General features: G+C 41.9%; 2 protein-coding genes across 7 annotated transcripts; one reads left to right on the top strand and one right to left on the bottom strand.

The window, feature by feature from the left end:
- Nucleotides 1–9: 9 nt before the first annotated feature.
- On the bottom strand, nucleotides 10–12333 carry LOC118386173 (GA-binding protein alpha chain-like). Of its 4 annotated transcripts, none has more exons than XM_035773676.2 (10): nucleotides 12318–12333; nucleotides 7188–7290; nucleotides 6912–7056; nucleotides 6603–6687; nucleotides 6232–6459; nucleotides 5843–6037; nucleotides 3671–3727; nucleotides 3124–3252; nucleotides 2789–2981; nucleotides 10–930 (listed from the first exon to the last, which is right to left on the bottom strand). In XM_035773676.2, the coding sequence occupies exons 2-10, from the start codon at nucleotides 7262–7264 to the stop codon at nucleotides 720–722; spliced, it is 1320 nt and encodes a 439-aa protein (XP_035629569.1). In that variant the 5' UTR covers nucleotides 7265–7290; nucleotides 12318–12333; the 3' UTR covers nucleotides 10–719. The 4 variants fall into 4 exon arrangements, with proteins under 4 accessions (XP_035629569.1, XP_035629565.1, XP_035629567.1 ...); XM_035773672.2 differs by lacking the exon at nucleotides 12318–12333 and adding an exon at nucleotides 8790–8938; XM_035773674.2 differs by lacking the exon at nucleotides 12318–12333 and adding an exon at nucleotides 8790–8900 and having other exon boundaries at nucleotides 7188–7285.
- Nucleotides 12065–25538, top strand: LOC118386182 (splicing factor U2AF 35 kDa subunit). 3 transcript variants are annotated; one of them, XM_035773689.2, is made up of 8 exons: nucleotides 12065–12215; nucleotides 14046–14133; nucleotides 21556–21622; nucleotides 22553–22602; nucleotides 22849–22947; nucleotides 23098–23231; nucleotides 24261–24356; nucleotides 24517–25538. In XM_035773689.2, exons 1-8 carry the CDS (start codon nucleotides 12172–12174, stop codon nucleotides 24650–24652), a joined length of 714 nt encoding a protein of 237 aa, XP_035629582.1. In that variant the 5' UTR covers nucleotides 12065–12171; the 3' UTR covers nucleotides 24653–25538. The 3 variants fall into 3 exon arrangements, with proteins under 3 accessions (XP_035629582.1, XP_035629583.1, XP_035629585.1); XM_035773690.2 differs by lacking the exon at nucleotides 21556–21622 and adding an exon at nucleotides 19587–19653; XM_035773692.2 differs by lacking the exon at nucleotides 12065–12215 and adding an exon at nucleotides 19587–19653 and having other exon boundaries at nucleotides 14052–14133.

Raw genomic sequence — 25538 nt, 5'->3', positions numbered from 1 at the left:
AGTCCTTAGGAAAAAACTTGAAACTTTAATCCCCCTGGAGGACAGAAAACGTCCAGCTCATCAGGGAAAAAGACACTCAAAATAAAATACAAAACAGATCATTTATAAATGGAAAATATGAAAATACACTGTCCTTGTGGCTATCAAAAACATGGAGAACCGGTATATACAATGGAAAGGATACTAAGCTACAGATAAAGGAACAAAAAAAAATGCAAAGCTCATATTTCAAGCACAGACACTCCTTCACTCAAACGCTCATGCACTCAAACGCTCATGCACACACACTGAGGCACACACAATATCCAGACACTCCTTCACTCAAACGCTTATGCACACACACTGAGGCACACACAATATCCAGACACTCCTTCATTCAAACGCTCATGCACACACACTGAGGCACACACACACAATATCCAGACACTCCTTCATTCAAACGCTCATGCACACACACCGAGGCACACACACAATATCCACAGACACTCTCCCGCCCTGGTTAAAATAAAATAAGAAAACAACCTCCCCATCCTGCCTCAGCCCTGTCTCCAATCAAACCCAAAGGAGTAGGATGAAGTTGCCCATAGACAGTTAAGGTCAGTTTATTATTTCCACCTTCTAATGGTTAAGCTTAGTAGGGCTGGTCATAGTAGTCTGATCCTAGATCTGTGCCTATGGGCAACTTCTACCCTTATCAAAGAGCCCCAGGCTCCTCCCCCTCAGCTGTCCTGTGCGGAGGCGTACACAGTGGTGATGGGCTGGCCAATTCCGTGCAACTGAATGCGGGCCAGCTTTTTCTGCTCACACTCAGTCACCAGGTTGTTGAGCTCAGCAGCGCTGTAGCCAATCAGAGTCCTCAGGTCACACACAAACTTGTAGACAAAGCGCTTGCCCTGCACCTTGCTGATCATGTCCCCGTCATAGTAATACCTGAGAAAATAATCAGATTAAGTATCCTTTTACACTCATACCTGTATAGGGGTTGAAAATGGCAGATTTGTGCACTGATAAGCACCTACATTGGAATGCAGTGGCTGTACATTAACATGCTATGAAATGGCCAGAGCCCAGGCCCTACGTTTCACAGCACTGTATGGGTTTTGACTGACAGCTGTTCTGAACTTGAGCACTGCACGCGACAAGAAGTTGCCCACATCCCTCCCGCTAATTGGGCAACTTTTGCAAACGTTTTTTTTTATCAGAGTGAGAGAAATGCTGTAAAGAGGACTCAATGTATTTTGAAAGATGAGATGTTGAGGATTATAATAAATACCGCTGTGATGCCAGACAAGCAATCCAAACCATTCAAATGTGCACTACACATTTCCATATCATAATTCAAAAGGCACTTGCACATCTGAGCTAGGTTTTTTGCAGGTGCATGGTAACAGTTGAATAAGATGAGACAGAAAAAAGAAACCCGCACACTGCTCTCGATAGTAATCACTGATCTTTAATACGTCTTACGTATCGGCCTCACGGCCTTCGTCAGAGCTTGAGACTTTTATTTATTAGCACCCTTATGTAGATATAGCTCCACCCACATCCGTTCCACGCATCGAATGGGGTTGAGTCGAGGGGAAATACAGGTTACCAAATATAACAATGTGCATTTCATAAATATTCTAATAGTGTTAACATAAAACATATTTGTAAAACCACGTTGTCCTCATTGTGGTTTTACAGACGTGTTTACGTAAACACTTTATTAGAATATTTATTTATTTATACTTGGTGTATGGAACAGATGTGGGTGGAGCTATGTCTACATAAGGGTGCTAAGTCGTGTTTTTTCTTCTCACATTTCCATAAAACACTCATGTAATTTACAGTGTCAACGTTTATGGCCACTATGTTCGAGGTACAAGATGACATGGCGTCATAACCTGGGCTGTTCTGAACAGAATATATCAGTCTATTTTTAAGATCATTTGTTGTGGAACACACACCTGAATCTTTCTATGCACACCAAAACATCTCTGAATTGCATTGTGAAACTAACACTAAGATTGGATTTTATAACTTAGCTGGTCATGTTGGTAAAAGAACAAGCTTTCAAATGATGGCCTCCTGACCCAGATTGTGATTTATAAATGGGCCGTTTTTGGATTGCGTAAACAACAATAATTGTGCGATGGGGATACAGGGTTGTGTTCCAAACAAAACGACTACAAGTGTGCTTGCTCTAGTTCCTCAACGGCACAGCTAGGAGAGCTCAAAGAAAGCCTATTATAGTTCAATACATTTGTTCATAAAAGTGCATTGAAATGACTTAGGAACTGTACACTTTTTTAGAAGTGTGTGGCCACTTGGAGACACCAGTTAGTCCTCTCACTCAAACCTTTGTCATTTGTTTTCTTCTTATGTTGCACCTACCACACATTTTACAGGAATATCCTAATCATGTGACTGAATGTATTCACAGTATGTTCATATTTAGCTATCAACAAATGCGGCAAAAAGTACAGTATATGTAAAATGCACAACACGTTTACAGTGTAATGTTTGAATTGAGTCTTGTGTCGGGTTAACTGTTGTTTACGCACATTTGGGCTTTTCCCATAATTTTTTCCCATCATTTTCCCGTAAACTCCAAACTGTTCCCTTTCAATTGCTACCATGCTTATGCATATGAATTTCATATTTCTTCTGTAAGAAATCTTTCAATTTAGCCCTATCATAGGCCAAAGGGCTCAAATGAAACAAGATAAGAAAGTTCAAGACATAAGATAAGAGATTGAATTTCTGCCAAGGAAATTTAAGAGGGGAAAATGGGGGATTGACATACCTGAGTGCTCGGCTGAGTTTCTCGTAGTTCATGGTCGGCTTGTTCTTGCGGTGGCCCCATTTCTGGGCCACCAGTTCAGGCTGGTTGAGTTTGAACTCTCCCTCCTCTCCCACCCAGGATATACAGTCTCGAGCATCCTTATCAGTCAACAGCTCCAACAGGAACTGCCATAGTTGGATCTGACCATTGTTACCTGCAGGGACAGATGAGAGGACGTTTGTGTGTGTGTGTGTACATCTACATCAGATTTGAGCACATACACTTACACCATTAAGACACTCATAAAAAACATCAAGACTTATGCTCTTCAAGTGTACGCACACATGTATGCATACCTGTGCGGTTGCCAGGTGAGCTGCGTTCCTCTCCTCCGGAGATGCGGGGTGTTTTGGGGCCGCGGCTCTGCTTCAGCACCTTAATGGTGGTGTGCGAGGTCGGCACAGCAGCCGGGATGATCTGGACCTCTGGTGGCGGAGACAGAAGGTTCAAACACTCAAAAACATACATGATTAAGTTAGACACTGATCTATGGTCAGTTTGGTGTTCCTAATTAAAAGCGCACACCCAGAGAAAATTATTTTAATGTGGAGGTGCTGACTAACGGGAAATAAACTGTAAGCTATAAAAAAAAAAATCATCAATGTTTCGGCATCACCGTGCCTTTTCAAGACCCCGAAAAAGGCACAGTGATGCTGAAACATTTTTTTTTTATAGCTTACAGTTTATTTCCCGTTAGTCAGCACCTCCACATTAAAATAATTATCTCTGGGTGTGCACCAGCTCATGCTTTTTATTACAGGGAACAACTCACACAGAGGAAAGATAGTGTGGTAGGTGCATTCAGGGTGACAGTGAGTCAAGAGAGAGAGGAAATAAACATACGTTGGTCAATGGTGACTGTGGCCTCCTGTCCAGACTGGTCCTGACTGGCCAACACATCTGTAAAGAACAGGGACGGATACAGTATGAGCTAAAACCAACTTCAATTAACATGCTTGCCCAGGCTCTCAATCCCCTTTCATAGCCTCTATCCCTTCAGAATGTTCAGATCTGAACACACTAGGAACAAACTGGTTGAATCAATGTTTCCACATAATTTCAATGAAATCAACGTGGAATAGACTCCCTGTAGCCGATGTGAGTAAGACTAGACGGATTGACAATACGAACACTCAAGAGCATGCGCTGACCAGTTGGCTAGTGTCTTGACTGACATTTTCAACCTCTCCCTTACCCAGTCTGTAATACCTACGTTTCAAGCAGACAACCATAGTGCCTGTGCCCAAGATCGCGAAGGTAACCTGCCTAAATGACTACTGCCCCGTAGCACTCACATCTGTAGACATGAAATGCTTTGAAAGGCTGGCCGTGGCTCACATTAACAACATCATCCCAGACACCCTCGACCCACTCCAATTCGCATACCGCCCCGACAGATCCACAGATGATGCAATCTCGATTGCACTCCACACTGCCCTTTCCCACCTGGACAAAAGGAACACCTATGTGAGAATGCTGTGTCCTCAAAGCTCATCACTAAGCTACGGACCCTAGGACTGAATACCTCCCTCTGCAACTGGATCCTGGACTTCCTGACAGGCCGCCCCCAGGTGGTGAGTGTAGGCAACAACACATCCGCCACACTGACCCTCAATGCGGGGGCCCCTCAACGGTGCGTGCTAAGTCCCTTCTTGTACTCTCTGGTCACCCACGAATGCGTGGCCGCTCACAACTCCAACACAACATTACATTTGCCGATGACACGACGTTGGTATGCCTGATCACCGACGATGATGAGACAGCCTATAGGGAGGTCAGAAACCTGCCATTGTGATGCCAGGACAACAACCTCTCCCTCAACGTGATCAAGACAAATTAGCTGATTGTGAACTACATGAAACAGAGGTCCAAGCATGCTCCCATTCACGTCGACGGGGCTGTAGTGGAGCGGTTGAGAGCATCAAGTTCCTCTGTGTCAACATCACCAAGGCCCTATCATGATCCAAACACACCATAACAGTTGTGAAGAGGGCATGACAATGCATCTGCCCCCGCAGGAGGCTGAAAAGATTTGGCATGGGTCCTCAAAAAGTTATACAGCTGCACCATCGAGAGCATCCTAATTGGCTGCATCCCTGCATGGTTTGGCAACTGCTTGGCATCTGACCAGAAGGTGCTACAGTCGGTAGTGTGTACGGCCCAGTACATCACTGGGGCCGATCTCCCTGCCATCTAGGACCTCTATACCAGGCGGTTTCAGAAGAAGGCCCTAAAACATGGTCTAAGACTCCAGCCACCCAAGTCATAGACTGTTCTCTCTGCTACCTGCACGGCAAGAGGTACCGGAGCGCCAAGTCTGAACAGCTTCCATCCCCAAGCCATAGGACTGCTGAAAAGTGAATTAAATGGAAAATGGATTTGGGGGCCATTGACTCTACCCACACACTACATATGCATATTGACACCACACACACACACTGCTGTTATGTTTATTTTTTATTTATTTCACCTTTATTATCTATCCTGATAGCCTAGTCACTTTTACCCCTACCTACATGTACCTCAATTACCTTGTACTCCTGCACATTGACTCTGTACTGGTACTCCTTGTATATAGCCTTGTTATTTTATTGTGTTACCATTTCCTTTTTTGATTGTGCTATTTTTTTTGTCATTTTTAACTCTGCATTTTTGGGAAAGGGCTCGTAAGTAAGCATTTCACAGTAAAGTCTACACCTGTTGCATTTGGTGCATGTGACGGCAGGTAGCCAAGCGGTTACAGCGTTGGGCCAGTAACCGAATGGTTGCTAGATCGAATCCCCGAGCTGACAAGGTGCCTGAACAAGGCAGTTTACCCACTGTTCCTAGGACGTCACTGTAAATAAGAATTTGTTATTAACTGACTTGCCTAGTTAAATTAAAAAAATGTGACAAATACAATTTTATTTGATGTCTGTTCTCAGTGGGAAGGGACAAAGCATGTGTAAACAATATGATTATTATGGCTCTACTTAGGCTAAACCTTAACCCTAACACACTAACTCAGTGACTCACACTTGCGAAGCAGCTCCAGGTGGCTCCAGAGGATCTCTCCACTGGGGACCCTCTGCAGGAACTCGTCCTGGGTGAAAGTGCAGAGGTCGCAACCCAGGATGTGAATCCCACCCACCTCCATCTCGTCAATGCTGAACTCCTTCATCACCCACACTGCCCAGTGGATCACCTGGTCTGCCGTCCATTGTACTGGGTCTGAGAGGAGAGACACATTACAAGACTGTTAGGATGCGGACTACAGCTTTTTTGTCTGTTAAAAATGTCAAGACAATTGCAGCAAAATGGCCTCACTTTGTACAATGGTGTGTAACTGCCTGATTAATTATGTTTTTGTGTTTCAGAGTGTGCGTGTATCTGTGTTGTGTCTTATTCATGTGTGTACTCATCACCGTAGGGTATCCCCAGGCGGACCTGCTCCTTGCGGTAGCCCTCCAGTGCGGCAGCCCAGCGGGTCACCTGCTCTGATGTGTCGTCTGACAGGGAAGAGCGCTCCACTGAGATCAGCTGGCCCTCCTCCTCCATCAGGGTGCCCTCTTCCCCCGCTGCATCTGGGTCGATCACCACCTCCACCGTCTCCACCGGCTTCACAATCTCCAGGATGTTCAGCTTCTCCTCGCCTGGATGAAAGGAGGCGGGTGGAGTTTAGAGTGTTATTCAATAGTATCGACAATCTAATTGTTATGGTGCAACATTTGTGTGCGTCTATAGTTTGGGTGGCTGGGTTTTGATAAAGTCTTAGTGAAGAGTCTTATGTGTGTACCTGGCTTTGTGATGATCTGTAGGCTGAGTTGCACTGTGCCATCGGTCTTCACTCCCTGATCAAAGAGGCTGTGGTCTGGATGTAGCTGGAAAGACAGAAAGAAAGTGGATGGGAGAGGGAGAAAGAAAAGGGCAGAATAATAAGAGAGGAGGGAGCAAATGGGAGGGTCAGAAAGGGAGATCAAAATAAACTAGATAATGCTAAACACATTTCTCCATCAAATGATAAACTCTAAAACACATGAGACTCTCCATTAGTATCAGGTCGGACAGATATTTCAACCCCTTAAATACAGGCCTCTATCAGTACCTGAATGTCCTGTAGACAGATCTCATATCCGTCCAATGGCATCTGGATACGGGGCTCCAGGAGCTTCTTCAGGTTACCGATTGGCTCATTAATGTCGATGTCCTGTTGGATCAGATCGGCTGATGTGATGGTCTGCTCCTCAACCCTGAAAATGACACAACCACACAAACAAAAACACTCAAATAGTAACGTTAAGTCATCAGTAGTAGGGAGGGAGCTGGGTTTGAATTGATGGGCTTATGGGTGCCTTTTCACATTGTAAAATGTATCACACACCCCTCCTCCAGACACTCCTGTTTCTCCTGTCCATCGATCTCGATCTCTATCATCTCCTCGGTCTCGCTTTTAGACATCGCTGTACACCAAGATTAAACCTATTCTGAGGAAAAGACAAGCAGGGGGTAAGTATCAAATCAACATTTAGATTACATCAATTATTTTCTGATGTTATGTTAAAAACACATATAATGGCTTCACATCAGATATCATCAATTATGAACCAGGTAATTTGAGCCCTGGATGCTGATTGGTATATTTAAGCAATAAGGCCCTAGGGGTTGTGGTATATGGCCATATTTCACAAACCGGGAGGTGCCTTATTGCTATTATGAAACATGTTACCAACGTAATTAGAAGAGTAAAACAATGTTTTTCGTCATATCCGTGGTATATTGTTCCATATACAATTAAAATAACATTGAGGAATAGCAACAAAATTGTCACTTCAGTAAAACATTTAGTAAATTACCTTGAATGCATTTAATGAAGTGGCATTTTGCCAAATAAAATGCTTTAAAAAATAAAATATACAAGTTTTATGACCAGTGACTGACAGTTTTGATGAATATAGAGTTCATCGGTTTCTCATTGGGCGGCAGAGAGTTGTGTGCGCTTAAGTACTAACTCCAGGGCGAGGCCTCTCCAACGCATAGGCCTTGCGGTGGGCCATTAGTTTATAAATCATGACATATATTTTATCAATTTAAAGCCCTTGAAAGCAAACACTTCGTGTATATATATATCGGTACGAATACTCATTATACGCGTAGCATAGCTCTACAATGTTGTAGCAATACAAAGCTCGCTAGCCAGCATATTTGTCAGTGATGTTACGTGGAGGGGGGAGGCAAGCGCCAAACGGAGATTGGTTCTCATGTGAAATACACAATTGATACTGACTGTAAAAAAAGTATTCACTAAAATAACTGTTTAAATGTCGATGAAAATATACTATGAAACTTATAATCTGGAAAACTTTGAAACGGAAATGGAAGAAACGGAAACAAAACAGCAGAGGGGCAAATGCAAAGGAGCCGGAAATCCTGGCTAAGTTTACAGTGTTGTCTAAGACTTCCGAGAGCGGTGAGAGGAAAATTCCGGAGTAATTTGCTCGATTATAAAATTATATTTAGCTAGCTATGACATTAAGAAAGCTTATTTATATTTGGCTAACCGTATAACTTATCAACACGGCGAACAACTGGACCGCGCAAGCTGTCGTTGGCATTAGCTAGCACTATACCTAGCTAGCTAACGTTAATAGCAAACGTGTCGAAAGTTGGATTTTGGATTTGAGGTACATCGAGGGCAACTCATTGTAGAAAGCTATTTTGTAGTTGTAAAGTCGTCTGAAAACTATTCATTTCAGTAGTATTTAGGATTAGATTATTGTTTTTAGTTAGGTTAATGCATCCACCATGGCATGTGGCATAACGTTAGCGGATCAACAAGCTAACGTTAGTTAGCTAGCAGCTAACTAGCAAACATAGTTTGATACAAAAAGCGGGAAGACCGATGAGGCATAGTAAAAGGAGATACACTTCCTGTCATAAATTATGGATTTCATATGTATAAATTAAAAATTGTTAATACTCATACCTCTTCACATGTACACTCCACGATTGTGGACTTGCTATGAGTCGATGTAGGATAACAAGCTAGCTAGCCTTCACTCAAATCGAATTCATGCAAGTTTTTGGTCAACGAGGGGGCGGGGACAAGCTTGCCTTTTAGACAGACCAGCGTTTACTCTTGTAAACAATACATAATGATATTTGGTTGTAATTAATTATATATAAGTATGTGATGTTTGATATCAAGCATAATTATAGATTTTTAGCATTTAACCCACTTGGAACAACAGGCTGTTGTAGATAGTCGCTGTATGCTTGCACTTATGTATTGAAATAAACCAGCCATCAGTAATCCTTATTCCACAATGTCCCTCCCATAGATATCCTAGTAAATTCTAAATTAGAATGTTATTAATAAAATCCCTAAACAAACATGTAAAGTGAATGAGTTCTTATTACAGAAGGATGTGTTAGTAATTTCAAAGTGTTATCTAGTTTGCACTTGACCCCCCCACCACCCCTTTCTAGATCGGACTTTGCTGATACATGTAACTACTTTATTGAGGGAAAGTGTACTTACTATGCCTGGGATATGTTTTCTTAAGATGAATGCACTAACTGTAAGTCGCTCTGGATAAGAGCATCTGCTAATATTACAAAAAATGTAATTATCTAAATAGTATCCTTATGCTGCAGTGCCTGTTCATAATGAATACATATTGTATGTATTGTTGATATATCTAATCACCAAGAATACTAATCTTGTACCATTAAGTGACATATCCATAATGCTCAGACACCTCAAACATTCCCACTCCAAAAATAATTTCCCAAGGGAAGAAATCATTTGATGGGGTGTACAGTAAGCAAGGAAGGAGTGGGTGGTTGGCAATAGACTGATTTCAGACTGGGCAACACATTCAGTAGCCATGATCAAATCAAATCGTATTTGTCACATGTGGTGAATACAACAGGTGTAGTAGACCTTACAGTGAAATGCTTACTTACAAGCCCAACCTCTTAGGATCTGCCCCTTTTTTTGATACATTTTTTCCTAAAATGACTTAAATCTAACTCTGTAGCTCAGACCCTGAAGCAAGGATTTGCATATTATTTGAAAGGAAAAACTCTTGGAAGTTTGTGGAAATGTGAAAGGAATGGAGGAGAATATAACACAATAGATCTGGTAAAAGATAATTCAAAGAAAAAAACAACCGTTCTTTTGAATTTTTTTGTACCATCTTTGAAATGCAAGAGAAAGGCCGTAATGTATTATTCCAGCCCAGTTGCAATTTAGATTTTGGCCACTAGATGTGCACAGTTTTAGACTTATCCAATGAACCATTGCATTTCTGTTCAATATTTTGTATCAAGACTGCCCAAATTTGCCTAATTTGTTTATTAACTTTTCATGTTTAAAATTGTGCACTGGAACAGCTACTGTAAATTGGACAGTGCAGTTACATTAACAAGAATTTAAGCTTTCTGCCAATATCAGATTTGTATATGTCCTGGGAAATGTTGTTACTTACTTGCTCAAACGTCCCGTGGAAGGGACACCGACCCCGAAGAAACAATACAGTTTTAAGAAAATACAAAAAAAAGTAAAAGATAGGAAAAACTACAAATTAAAGAGCAGCAGTAAATCACAATAGCGGGGCTATATACAGGGGGTACCCAATTTGTAAGTCGCTCTGGATAAGAGCGTCTGCTAAATGACTTAAATGTAAATGTAATGTACCGGTACAGAGTCAATGTGTCAATGTGCCGGGTCACTGGTGTCGAGGTAATTGTGATAAATAGGTACATACAGGTAGGGTTATTAAAGTGGCTATGCATAGATAATAACAGTAGCGGCAGTGTATGGGGGGGGTGTAAATAGTCGATGGGGCTGTAGTGGAGTGGTTGAGAGCTTCAAGTTCCTCTGTGTCAACATCACTAAGGCCCTATCATGATCCAAACACACCGTAACAGTTGTGAAGAGGGCATGACATCGCATCTTCCCCCTTAGCTGTTCAGCTTCCCCCTTAGCTGTTCAAGAGTCTTATGGCTTGGGGGTAGAAGCTGTGAAACTGTTTAGAAGCCTCTAGGACCGCTCCGGTACCGCTTGCTGTGCGGTAGCAGAGAGAACGGTCTATGACTAGGGTGGCTGGAGTCTTTGAGAATTTTTAGGGCCTTCCTCTGACACCGCCTGGTATAGAGGTCCTGGATGGCAGAAAGCTTGGCCCCAGTGATATACTGGGCCGTACTCACTACCCTCTGTAGTGCCTTGCGGGCGGAGGCCAAGCAGTTGCTATACCAGGCAGTGATGCAACCCGTCAAGATGCTCTCGATGGTGCAGCTGTAAAACCTTTTGAGGATCTCAGGACCCATGCCAAATCTTTTTAGTTTCCTGAGGGGGAAAGACTTTGTTGTGCCCTCTTCACGTACATCAATCAATCAATCTCACAATATATTACAGTTATAAGCCAAGTTCAGTGTTTGTATGTTATCAAGTTAAAGGGCCAATCAAGTTATGGGGCATATCAAGATTACCTACAAAGTTTAACGATAGCCTTGATTTCTATGCGCAACAGAGCTCCCCTGATAATTTTTGATAAGATGGGCCAACTATTCCACTTCTTCCATTCTAGATTTATCAAAGCTTTTAATACCTAATTTAAGTTCATCAAAAATATTCATGATTGATTGATGCATTGCTTGCTGTTTTGAGTTTTAGGCTGGGTTTCTGTACAGCACTTTGTGACATCGGCTGATGTAAAAAGGGCTTTATAAATACATTTGATTGATGTACGTTGTAAACTGGCAGTGTTTGGTACAGGGTGTAGTGTTGGTTTTCTATGCTCTCTGGTAGTATAAAATCAGTGCACAAACGAGACCGGAAGTGTATAATTTGTGGGGTAAAAAGTGTATTCACACCAAAGACATTTATAAATAACCCAAGATAGTTCATGTGTGTCCTTTACAGTGGGAGCAAATTAAGCATTAGTGGGCAGAACAAGCAAGGAGGTGGGCAAAGCCAAGCACGAACGAGCGAGATCCTATTGGCGACCTGTAGCATATATTTGCATAGTTATGAAAAAAAGCGCGGGTGTGCACAAACTCCATTCGACTTTGGCAAAGCTTCAAGTCCATAAAATTTAGTGCACTGTGTTCGTAATATATTATAGTTTCGGCAACAGACAAATGTATTGAGATCAGATGTTTAATTTATGAGGAAATTGGTAGAATATTGGCCTAGTTCCATCCACTACCCGCTACTGGACTTCCTCTCACTACCATATTTGGGGGTGAGAAAACGTTCTAAACGGATGCTTCAGCTTTATAGCCCATTTGACGTGTCTGGGTTACCCTTTCTGTCGGTGGTCCACATTTTACACTCTTTGGTTTAGTCGACATAATCGAAAATGGCGGAATACCTGGCGTCCATTTTCGGTACAGAGAAAGATAAGTGAGTAAAATGTTCTAATAAGCTTGCTTATTTGGTCAAACAATCATACGATTTAGGCCTACGATAACTTTCGCTTTGCATTTGGCTGTCTCGGCTACTTACCTATGATATATCATGCAGCATTAGAAGTTGTGAAACGTCAATGTGTTAGCGTCTAGTGTAGCTAGCTAACATTAGCATGGGGTAACCTGTTTGAACGTATGCACAGACCGTTCTTTTATAGCTCAATGGTGTGTATAGATGGGATCTTTTGTGTGTGTGTGTGTGTGTGTGTGTGTGTGTGTGTGTGTGTGTGTGTGTGTGTGTGTGTGTGTGTGTGTGTTGAGCAGTTTGTCAGTCCCACCTCTCTAAAATGTGCATTAGCTATATTACTGAAGTTAGCTAGCTAACATTTTAAGACAATTTAGGCTTGGCTTGGGGCATTATTTCGTGTGAGACCTGGGCAACTATTTGCCAAATTAGCCAGCTAGGCTAGCTGTACCAATTATTTATTTAATCCAAGGCTATACATTGTCACTAGCTAACGATAACTAGTTAGCTAGCTCCCAAGTCCCAAATTCCTCCACTGATGCCCATGTTGTGTATCCAAGTTAAATTGAGACTAAAGGTAACTAGGCCGTTCACAATTTTTTTTATTAACGTTAGTTGATATGGGCCCTCGTTATACAGTTTTTTTTTATATATAGTTTTATATTCGGACATTCAGCAGACATTAGCCAAAAGCCATTTACAATTGTAAAAAAATAGATATACTTTATTCTATTAATGTCTAGTATACTTTTACAAACTTCTGTTTTTAATAAATAATCCAGTTTTGATGGAAATGCATACAATATTTAAAAGGCCTTATTCACCCATTTGTCACAGTCATCAAACTATGTATGATTTATTCTATAAATGTCTAGCATACTTTTACAACCTTTGTTTTGAGGAAAAATTCCAGTTTTGACTTGCTAGAAATGCTTAACATCTATAAAATGCCATTTAAAGCTATATAAATCAATAACATTTTCACTGACTATGACAATCATCAAACTATGTATGGTTTATTCTATGAATGTCCAGTATACTTTTACAACCTTTGCAATTCCAGTTTGGCTAGAAATGCATAACATCTATCAGGTTTATCCTTGTATTATTTCTCTGTTCTAATATCATTACTCTTATTTTATTATTCTACTATGAGAGACACTAGATTCACTTTAATAGGTACACATATCTGTCACAAGTCACGATTTTAAACTGATTTTGATTTCAAAGACTGACATTATTTTTTTTTTGTATGTCTATCAAATCAAAACCGCAATTTCTTCTCAAAGCAAAGGTTGTAAAAGTATACTAGACATTTCTAGAGTAAATCATACCTAGTTTGATTCTGTCATCATTGAAAACATGGCATTTTATAGATATGTATTTCTATCAAGTCAACTGGATTTTTTTCCTCAAAACAAAGGTTTTAAAAGTATTCTAGACATTTATAGCATAAACCATATATAGTTTTATGTTTCTGTGACGATCAATTTATTAGTTATTGATTTTTAAATTGCGTTTGGCGAATGTCTGAATGTCTGATTGTCAATGTCCGAATGTGTGAATATAAAACCAACTTTACCTCGGTCCTAGTTATACTATCTGCTCTAGCTAGCTAATGTGACTTTGATAAATCCAATGCAATTTGACTTTGAACATGCTGCTGTTTTCCAAACTTGATCACTTAATGGAATGTTGCACATTTAGTTTAATTTGCATCTGGGTACATGAGTGTGAACTCATGTACCTAGCTAGTTATGCATTTCAGGACTGTTTAGCTAGCTATTTTTCGTCCTTCAGGGTGAACTGTTCTTTCTACTTTAAAATTGGTGCCTGCCGCCATGGTGACCGATGCTCCAGATTACATAATAAACCAACTTTCAGCCAGGTAAGTCAATTCAGTAAAGAAAACTTGTTTAAAATATTTGCTTCTACCAGATGTGCTGCATGAAATGGAATAGCATGTGTAAAACTTCTCCTGCCAAGATGAAGTGGTTGTCATGCTCTAGGCTGGTTTGACAATTGGTAACCTCTCGTGGAACTATGCTGCATGACCAAATTATGTGAGATTTTAGTTCTGGTTTAACCAAGATTATTAAAATGGCCATTTTCTTTGGTTTATCTTTGATCCAGTGATTGATGCTTTGTTTAGTGGAATTGTTTAACATTGAATTGGAGTGTTATTCAATGTTGTGTGAATAACTCTTTCTCCCACCATTAACATATATTTTGATTCATTCTAGCAGAGAGATGGATGTGTGCTTGTGTATGTGGGCTTGATTGTGCATCAGCCTTTGATGAAAACAGAAGGGCTTGTCAATAATCCTCTTGAATAATAACACTACTAAAAGATGAAAGTTATGAGTTTGAATGTAGATCACTAAATAATGGTCAAGTTAGTGTCCTAAATATATGAAACAGGAAGTGTGTTTTATGCAGCTATACTACTGACACAAGCACAGCGACATACACACTTCCTCCATTTTTGGTGGTTCAAGCCTGTTCAGCGACCTCTCTTCGAATATCCAAAGCATTTCTTGCATCCTGCGTCTCAGTATACCAGACAAAAACATCTCAAACGACAGTGTCTCCCTGCTTTACTGTTTTTTTCTAGCTAGTCCATCATAAATTAACAGGTACGGTTTCTAATGCCAATAGGACAAATAATTCCTCATCTTAGTAGGGCCAGGATGATACCATTATTGCGATACTCGCTAGTGTCGTGGCAAGGAAACAAATGACAAAGCTGATTTGAACTTCTTCAGGAAAACACCCCTAAGGTTGGAAACTAGCATCATTATGGTGTCATCCAGAGTCACATAAAACATTTCCCCCAAGCTATAGCACACAATACTTTACATACAGCAGGTTTTTAAAGGACCAAAGAGGTTGGTCTGCTTTTGTTTTCATTTTTTGCCAAGGATAACATTGCGATACTGGCATTGTCACAACCCTAATTTTTAGGGAAATGTCTGCCCTGAATCTAGGTCATCCTCTCCTCCATCCCTTTCACTCGGTCACATTTTAAATATCTAAAGAGCTGGAGAGCTAGATTCACCCGGGGGTCCCATGAGTCGCTCCCTTACACTCCCTGTTTTCTGTTTTTGTTCATTTGTCTCTACTCCAGCATTTTGGATGTTGATGGCATTTTCATACACATCTGACCCCCCTCCCATTTGAAGATGTCGTAAGTGTTTGGTGGAATTTCACTTATAGTGTACCAAAGTAGTCAAAAGTTTAGTATATGGTTCCCGTATTCCTAGCACACAATGTCTAGCTACATCAAGCTTGTGACTTTACAAACTCTGGATGCATTTGCAGATTGTTTGTGGTTGTTTTTCCCAATATGAACTGAATGATGACTGGAGTAATTTATCATTCAAAGTGATTTAGAAGTGTTCAGAAACATTGAGTAAATAATCTTGATAATGCCACGATGAAGAAAAATCATGAATGATGACGAGTGAGAAAGTTGTAGGCTACAACAAAGCATGCTAACCTCTCACCATTACCAATAATGGGGTAGATCGGCATTGTTTGGGGGGTATGATCTTTGTCCCTCTAACTTTCTCACTCCTCACCATTCACAATTTAATTCATGATTACCTGTAATCGTGGTAGCATTCACATTCATGTTGAGGTGTTAACATCTATTTTTACTTACTATAAGTGACTCCAAAATGACAATCCATTATTCATCATTCACTTCCCATTGGACACAATATAATCTGAAACGCAACCAAAAAATGCATCCAACCAGTGTTGCCAACTCCTCAGTAAGGAAAGTAGCTATTGGCATCCTAAAAGTCGCCAAATGACGTCATCGCCTAATTTTCATAATTGGCCATGTGCATGTAATTGTGTTGGACGCTGTAGGAGAGACAAAAAGTGAGTAAAAACACCCTAAATGTGTTTAGAACTACAAATTTAATTTCTTCTGTCAATTCTTTTTTTTATTTTTTATGTCACAATTTCAACCCTCCTTTATCTAGGCTTGGGACCTGCAAAGGTGACCCAAAAGAGAGACTGGCGGAGTTACTTATATTTTTATTAAACATTTTTGTTTTTTAGCTTAAGTTTTCTTAATTTGGTTTGGTTTTTAATCTTATGGTCCACTTAGGAGCCTACAACAAGTCACAGTAAAAACATGACATTTTTAACCATAACATAAAATTAAAACAATTGTATACCATCTAAATGGACCAAAAAGAGACAATAGAAAAAACTGTCAATGGCAATGTTAGAGCATTATGGTAACTAGTCTTGCCCTAATTCAGTTTTTATTTTATTTTAATGTAAGCCAGGGCGGGATCAGCCAGCAGCGGCTTACCGCATGCACGATTAATTTGCGGTGTGGACGAGGAGGGGTGAACATCTACTGCTCTGACTGCAGCACGAGGACCGCCTGTGAGTGCTTTGGATAGGGGTGGGGCCCACGGCTGCACACTCTGCTTGTTGAGAAGAGTAAGAACGATACGCAAGCACTAAGTCTCCAAAAGTCTCAAATAACACCAGAAAAATTTGCTACATTTGCCGCTAGTCGCTTTCTTGAAAATATGTCACTAGAGGGGTCTGAATACTCGCGAAGTTGGCAACACTGCATCCAACAATTCACAAGCTTGATGTCATTGTGTGCAAGGAATACCAACCAAATACTAAACTTTTGATTACTTTAATACTATGTGACATTTGTTATGTCTTCAAATGGGGGGGACTAGATCTATAAAGGGCTTTCATTTCTAAACAGAAAATCCGACGTGTGTAAAAATACCCTAAAATAAAAGGTGATTCTATACTGTCACCTCATATGAAACATTTGATCTCAAATCCAACATGCTGGAATATAGAGCCACATTAAAAATGTTAGCATCACTATCCACACATGTGTATGTAGTGGAGTGTAATTCAGTGACATGGCCTCTGCATCTCCATTGAAATTGCTGGCCATGCCTTTTGCAAGAGATTCCATGCAGAAAGTTGCCTGCTTGAACAGACTGCAAATTACTCTGGCCAGCCTCTGTTAGATCTGACCCTATCCTAGAGTGGGTTTTTCACTATTCTCTCCAGGTTGTTGGTAATCATTCTTAGTTTTTTTGACAGAGCTCAAAGCATTTGGCTGGATTATTGACTTAGTCATGCGCCTGATGTCCCTTGTTGTAGGGATGTGACAACAACAACAAAAAATCTGAAGATTCCATGTGAATTCACAATGCAGCTTTGCTGCTGCTAGCAACTGTTTGGGTCTTATGGTGCGTTCCTTTCAGATGGTTAAGCATGGCACCTGTACTACCTCGAGGGGTTAAATTTGGACGTCACATTTTGGTTGAATCCATTCAGTTGTGCAACCCCACTTGGTATCCCCAACTATTAACAATGATGGCGTAGTGGTGGACAGTTCACTCAAAAATAATTGATTCCTTTTTTCCTTGCACGTTAACGCCTATTTCTGAGTCAACTCTTTTAAGATTCTGTATTTTTGGAACAGATGAGACTTTATTTATGCACTTTCAACAACTCAAACATTGGCATTTTGGTCATTTAGCAGATCCACTGATACGGGTTAAGTGGCCTGTACACGGGCACATCAACATTTTTTATTTTTACCTAATCTGCTCAGGAATTCGAACCAGCGACCTTTCAGTTACTGGCCCAATGCTCTTAACTGCTAGGTGGAGAGAGAGGAGAGGGGTACCGTATAGGCAGGTCGGACACCAGGCAGACAAGTCAGAAACGTGCCCTAGGCTTATCTATTGGCAATCAAATGCTGTATCTCGCAATTTCTTGGCTTGCAATGTCTCGCAACTTCAGTAAAGCAGGGCCTATCATCAATGAATAGGCTAGGGTATTCTATACACAACAGACCGAAGACTAAACACACGTATATGTCTTGGTAATCTCTTGCATGCCAAATTCACCAAAATCGACTCAAGTTTGCCTCTTTCTCTCTGGTTTTATTTAAATTGCGCAACGTTCCCCATGTCTTTAGCCGATACAATGGAAAATGTTTTGTGATAACTACACTGCAATTTTTATTGGACATTTTTTTTTCCTTAACATTAATATATATGCCATTTAGCAGACGCTTTTATCCAAAGCGACTTACAGTCATGTGTGCATACATTCTACGTATGGGTGGTCCCGGGAATCGAACCCACTACCCTGGCGTTACAAGCGCCATGCTCTACCAACTGAGCTACAGAAGGACCAATGATCCCAATTTGGTTTAAACTTTCACACCCCTACATCGTTCCCTCCTATTAATACATATTGTGACTGCATTCGACTAAATATGACCGAGTCACTGAACATAATTTCAGTCTTCTTTATCAACAGTAATCTCAAGCTTTTGCAACAGCTAGCACTTTTCCACCAGTTGGCCTACTCTCTGCAATGGGTTGTCTGAAGTGGTAGGATTTATCTGTGGCCCGTTCCCATCTCAAAGTCAGATGTATCTCTCTCACTGAACAGATTATTAGAACATAGCACATCTATACTCTAGGCTTCCTCTAGGTTTCCCTACAGCTCGCCTTGCCTGCATGGGACAGAGAAGAGACACAAACTCCCCAGCGTGTCCACCGGTCAAGCACAGACTCCTGCTTTATTTTGCCCTTACCCCTCCTACAGACTCAAGGTTCCTCTACATCCAGGGATTTGGTCCGCCCCCCCTCCTATAGGTTCTAGGTATCGGGATTTGGTCCCCCCATCCTATAGGTTCTAGGTACCGGGGTCTGGTCCCCCCCTTCCTATAGGTTCTAGGTATCGGGATTTGGTCCGCCCCCCCTCCTATAGGTTCTAGGTATCGGGATTTGGTCCGCCCCCTCCTATAGGTTCTAGGTATCGGGATTTGGTCCGCCCCCCCTCCTATAGGTTCTAGGTATCGGGATTTGGTCCGCCCCCCTCCTATAGGTTCTAGGTATCGGGATTTGGTCCGCCCCCTCCTATAGGTTCTAGGTATCGGGATTTGGTCCGCCCCCCCTCCTATAGGTTCTAGGTATCGGGATTTGGTCCGCCCCCCCTCCTATAGGTTCTAGGTATCGGGATTTGGTCCGCCCCCTCCTATAGGTTCTAGGTATCGGGATTTGGTCCGCCCCCCTCCTATAGGTTCTAGGTATCGGGATTTGGTCCGCCCCCCTCCTATAGGTTCTAGGTATCGGGATTTCTTATTTTATTGATTAAACCTTTTTACATTTTAGCAAGAGGGGCCAAACAGTCCTCTACCTTCAGCACCACCTGTGGGTTAAAAATAAAGTCTGTTTTAGTTAGCTATATAGCCTATTTTTTGGCGGGGGGGGTTTAGTTTTTGTATTTTTATAAACCATTTTTTGATTTTTCCCTCTGCAGACCATCGTGATTCAAAACATCTACCGTAACCCCCAAAACAGTGCGCAGACGGCAGACGGCTCCCACTGTAAGTGCCTCCGGTCCAGTCCTCTCAGCCCACCAGGTCATTCTAGCTCTCTCCCCCTCCTCAGATTTTAGGTCTGCGTCTCCACTGGCTTCCTGCAGGGCTTCGGAGGGTCTGTCTCAGCACTGGTAGCAGGGGGTACCACAACACTACCTCAACACTTTAGTATATCGCCAATTGAATCAATTTAAAAAATATATATGTTTTAATCTGTTGCCATTCAGAGGTCTAAGCCTAGGTGTAGAATGACATGCTCTGATAGTGACATTGAAAAGGACTCCAAAAAATAATGCCTTGATCCCCACAATTCACATTGGATCTTTAAAGTTATTATCCACAGGAAATCTCCACATAGAAAACAGGTACTAACAGTTATAATGCACAGATGACAGACTTTAGGTATTTTTCAGGCGCTTTCAGAGAACTGACAATACACCTGCCCTAGTGCCCAACATGCGTTTGTGAATAGCTAGGTTTCCATCCAATTGGCAACCTTTTATGAGAATATTCGAAAATCTGCCTAAAACGATGTGCACATTTTCCCCCGTGAGATATTTTTCTATTGCAGATAAAAGGCTCTGCGTGATGAGTGAACATAAAAAAACAGTTTGCTGTTTAATTGGTTTCCATTGCATTTTCAACTCTACTGATGGTTTTCTCACAAGAGAACGTGGGTTATCGCCAGTGTGCCCACTCTGGTATTGGCACGTTCTCTCTAGCAGCGCTATCTGCGCACTGTTGGCTAGAGTGCGTGTATAGCCTACATGATTACATTTATTATTATTATTATTATGGACAAAAGAGTGAGATTATTTGTCAGACGGCAGCCAAGTATCGATAATCATGTCACCAGAACAAGACCCTCAATATTTATTGGAAAGGAGCATCAAGCTCATCACCTTGGACTTTCACCACCCTGTGAAGTTCATCGTAACGTTCATCTGAGGTCTAATAAACTGCATGCTTTACAGACGAGTCATAGTGGGAGGACCACATGTCATATATCAATATTTGCGCTTAAAAGCGTTTCCACCAACATTTCTCGCATTAATTTTACCAACTCAAAAAGATCCCACCTTGTCTAGCGTATTTTGTTTTGTCGACATTTGGAAAGTTGAATGAAAAATGTTTCCATCAGGCCAGTCATGGCTTCTTTTCATCCGACATGTTTCTACTCGCATTAAAAGGTTGGAGAAGAACCTGGTTATAGACAGCAAAAACATCTACATGAGTTACTGTCTAGACACAGAACAGTTTGGGATTTTAGTTTTCGCTCTTGCAATACTGCCGCCCCTATATGTTAGACTGATTCAGACGTCATCAGCCATAATGTAAATGTGTAAATGGTACCCATGCTGTTGAGCCCCGGCTAGCAGAGCGGATGCGTTGCCACTCGCTTCCTCTAAGGTAAGTCGTGGGTTTGTGGTCTTGTTGCTGTCATGTGTAACTGTTCTGTTTCTCAGCTGAGAAACTCAGAATGACTGGCAAAAAGTTACTTTTAAAAATGTATTAAAAGGAAGAAATGATAACTAGTAATAGAAACATCTTGGCATCCAATCACCTATGATTCAGCAAGTTCTAGAGGTCATTTCAAGCCTCCATGACCTGGTATGTAATGTTTGGGTAGGATAAATTTTCGGTTGTATTGGATTTTCCACCATTTTCCATAGTCAAATATTGTCATGCTGAGACATTCACTTCTTCCAGCTCCATCTCTTTCAGCGTGGACCAGTCCCATGGATCATCTTAACCTCTTTCAGTCATCCCTTCCTACCCTGTTCTGGGCCTGGTTGGGGCACAAGTACACAGTTTTGAGGGAGGGGGATGGGAGTAAATGCACCTATTTAACTACCATTTTAGGAATCTGCCTGAAACTATCTCAAAAATGTACATTTTGTATTTCAGACCATTGCCCTCTTGAACATTTACCGTAACCCTCAAAACACTGCCCAGTCTGCCGATGGTTTGCGCTGTAAGTTTCCCACTTGTTAACAGGGACCTGTGGCACAAAATGTTATAATTTTATCTTTCTCTTCATTTGCCCACACTTCCCTTTGGAGGTGCCATCTGACCTCTTTATCTGACATGTTAAGATTTAGCCCTTTAACATGATCAGTGATATACATTCTCTGCCCTTTAGTGCTGTAATATACATGTAATACAACGGGTACTAATGTTACGTAAAACAGACCATGTATACTACCGTTCTGGTGCCATGTAGTCAGTGTAACTGAAATAGTCCAAATTATGTTTTGATGCATACAGTATGTTTCTATTAATTCAAAACCTAACACGTATTCTAGGAAAACATTTTATTCATCGTTGTTACAGCTTCACACAAAAAAACACTATTCTATTCTAGAGGTTAACCCTGCTCTAGTCTCAGGTGGTCAAACTCATTTAGGATACATTTTTAGTTTTTATTGTACAAAATGAGATGACACATGGGGTGTGATTTTGAGTATGACTGACATTGTGTTTAGGCCCCATTAAGTCCCATTCCTTAGCATCAATTGATGGCTGTATTGTCTATGCCAGACCGTACGTACCATTACTACTTAGCACTCACTGAATGTAACTAAAATTAGTCTCAAAAGACTCTGTCCTCTCAAAGGTCAAATGTCCAGGCTTACTGTCGTCCTTGGTGTGCAGAGGCACAATGAGCGTATTTTTCGCATTGACCCTTTGCCTCCGGACAGTATTGTCTTTGCTGTCGTCCTTATTTCATCTGTACTGGACTGTGTGCTATTAGATTGAATACATTTTTAATAGTAGTCCAGACTCCTAGGTGTTAGAAATATTTATCCTGTGCATGTAGTTTATGAAACCACAATGCTGATTTCACCTACTGTAACACGTTGACTGGTCCCTGATGTGTGAGTTTCTCCCCTGTGGCCACTAGGTGCCGTCAGTGATGTGGAGATGCAGGAGCACTATGACGAGTTCTTTGAGGTGAGTCAGTGATGCGGTAGTACGCCCATTTGAATGGTGTGGATGATGCAGTTCAGGTCTACCATGCTTCTCTTCCCCCTCCACACAGCCCATGTGGGAATCATTGTATAAAATACTGAAAAAGAATAGAAATATATTTTGAGCATGTGTGGGAAATGTACTTTGAATTTAAATCCATTTATAACAGTGTATTCGCCCTTCTGTCTGTCAATCCCATTCTCTCTCCCTCGGTTTCTCTTGCTTAAGGAGGTCTTCACGGAGATGGAGGAGAAGTATGGAGAGGTGGAGGAGATGAACGTGTGCGATAACCTGGGAGACCATCTGGTCGGAAACGTATATGTGAAGGTGTGTCACTGACTGTGTGTGTAATGGTGGGTTTTGTGTACATTTTTTGACGAAAACACGTTCCTCTTCTCATTCAATCACACTGTCATTCTCAGCCTCATTAGAACCTACATTTGCACACACACTAACTCGGTGATGGTCTCTGTGTAGTTCCGTCGTGAAGAAGACGCGGAGAAGGCAGTGATGGATCTGAATAACCGCTGGTTCAACGGTCAGCCCATCCACGCCGAGCTCTCTCCCGTTACCGACTTCAGAGAAGCCTGCTGCCGCCAGTACGAGATGGGGTCAGTACTCCACCGCTGGACCACACGCACACCATTTTCAGTTCAACATTGCATTAATGGTGACACCTACAGAAATGCATTGTATCAGTTAGTGCACTGACTGCATTCTCGCTCTCTCTACAGGGAGTGCACTGACTGCATTCTCGCTCTCTCTACAGGGAGTGCACTGACTGCATTCTCGCTCTCTCTACAGGGAGTGCACTGACTGCATTCTCGCTCTCTCTACAGGGAGTGCACTGACTGCATTCTCGCTCTCTCTACAGGGAGTGCACTGACTGCATTCTCGCTCTCTCTACAGGGAGTGCACTGACTGCATTCTCGCTCTCTCTACAGGAGTGCACTGACTGCATTCTCGCTCTCTCTACAGGAGTGCACTGACTGCATTCTCGCTCTCTCTACAGGGAGTGCACTGACTGCATTCTCGCTCTCTACAGGGAGTGCACTGACTGCATTCTCGCTCTCTCTACAGGGAGTGCACTGACTGCATTCTCGCTCTCTCTACAGGGAGTGCACTGACTGCGTTCTCGCTCTCTCTACAGGGAGTGCACTGACTGCGTTCTCGCTCTCTCTACGGGGAGTGCACTGACTGCGTTCTCGCTCTCTCTACGGGGAGTGCACTGACTGCATTCTCGCTCTCTCTACAGGGAGTGCACTGACTGCATTCTCGCTCTCTCTACAGGGAGTGCACTGACTGCATTCTCGCTCTCTCTACAGGGAGTGCACTGACTGCATTCTCGCTCTCTCTACAGGGAGTGCACTGACTGCATTCTCGCTCTCTCTACAGGGAGTGCACTGACTGCATTCTCGCTCTCTCTACAGGGAGTGCACTGACTGCATTCTCGCTCTCTCTACAGGGAGTGCACTGACTGCGTTCTCGCTCTCTCTACGGGGAGTGCACTGACTGCGTTCTCGCTCTCTCTACGGGGAGTGCACTGACTGCATTCTCGCTCTCTCTACGGGGAGTGCACTGACTGCATTCTCGCTCTCTCTACGGGGAGTGCACTGACTGCATTCTCGCTCTCTCTACAGGGAGTGCACTCGAGGAGGCTTCTGTAACTTCATGCACCTGAAGCCCATCTCTAGGGAGCTGAGGAGGGAGCTATACGGACGCCGCAGGAAGAGGGGGTAAGCTCAGGCTCTGAGAGTCAACGCTAATCATTAAACTTATGCTGCTTTCAAGTGTTCTCCGGAATGCACCTTTCTGCCGTGATAGTTTTCACGTATGTTTGAGGGGGAAAGTTCTCAAGTTCTCATAGCTCTCTTTTTTTTTCCCCCTCTTCCTCAGAGGGGGGCATCATTCTCGCTCCCGTTCCAGGGAACGTCGTTCGCGCTCAAGGGACAGAGGAAGGGGAGGTGGTGGAGGTGGACGCGACCGCGAGAAAAGGCGCTCCAGAGACCGAGAACGCTCTGGAAGATTCTAAACAGAGCATCTACCAAACAGCCATCCCTCCCATCTCCATTATCACTCTCCATCCATCCCCAAATCCCTCTATCCTTGCCTCCATTGCGGCCTATCAATTCACCCTTGGCCCTTTCATATAATTGCGTCCCAATGACAAATTAATTGGAAGATGTTGGACATGTTTATTATTATTATTTTTTTCCCAAGAAATGGAACGCTTTTGTTTTCAATTTTAAAAACTATATGATTTGTACAAATTTCTTTGAAATAGTTACTCTGGAAAACAAAAAAGTAATGTTTTTATAGTGAACACCTATGAGTAACTGTTACTTTTGCCTTGAGTCATCATGCTCTAGACTGGGCTTACTGTAAGTGAGGGAATTTAAATACTTCCCATAGACTCCCAGTAACTTGACTCCCTCAGCTAATTTCTCACACAGAACATGCTCAGCTGTGAACTGAGTGTTCACTTGGCTCAAAAAGACAGTTGCCATAGATATGAAGGATTATCTCCTAAACCATATCATACCTCTTTTTTTTCCCAGTTTCCCATGCCAACATTTGCCTGTTTGGATTATGTCTACAAGTACATATTATTGACTGTTGACCTATAATTTTGGATAAATTGACTTGGCTGGAGAGGGAGGAGTCAAGGCCATAGTGTGGTTGAAGTAACATTTAATACAGAATTCTTCTGGTTACTTGCATTCAATATGAGAATGACAAGAGTGCAAAGCTGTCAAGGCAAAGGGTGTTTACTTTGAAGAATCTAAAATATATTTTGATTTGTTTAATACTTTTTTGGTTACTACATAATTCCATATGTGTTATTTCAATGTTTTGATGTCTTCACTATTATGCTACAATGTAGAAAATAGTAAAAATAAAGGAAAACCCTTGAATGA

The sequence above is a fragment of the Oncorhynchus keta genome, chromosome 7, assembly GCF_023373465.1.
Source record: "Oncorhynchus keta strain PuntledgeMale-10-30-2019 chromosome 7, Oket_V2, whole genome shotgun sequence".
In the NCBI taxonomy this organism is placed as follows: domain Eukaryota; kingdom Metazoa; phylum Chordata; class Actinopteri; order Salmoniformes; family Salmonidae; genus Oncorhynchus; species Oncorhynchus keta.
This window is presented reverse-complemented; position numbering and strand designations above follow the sequence as displayed.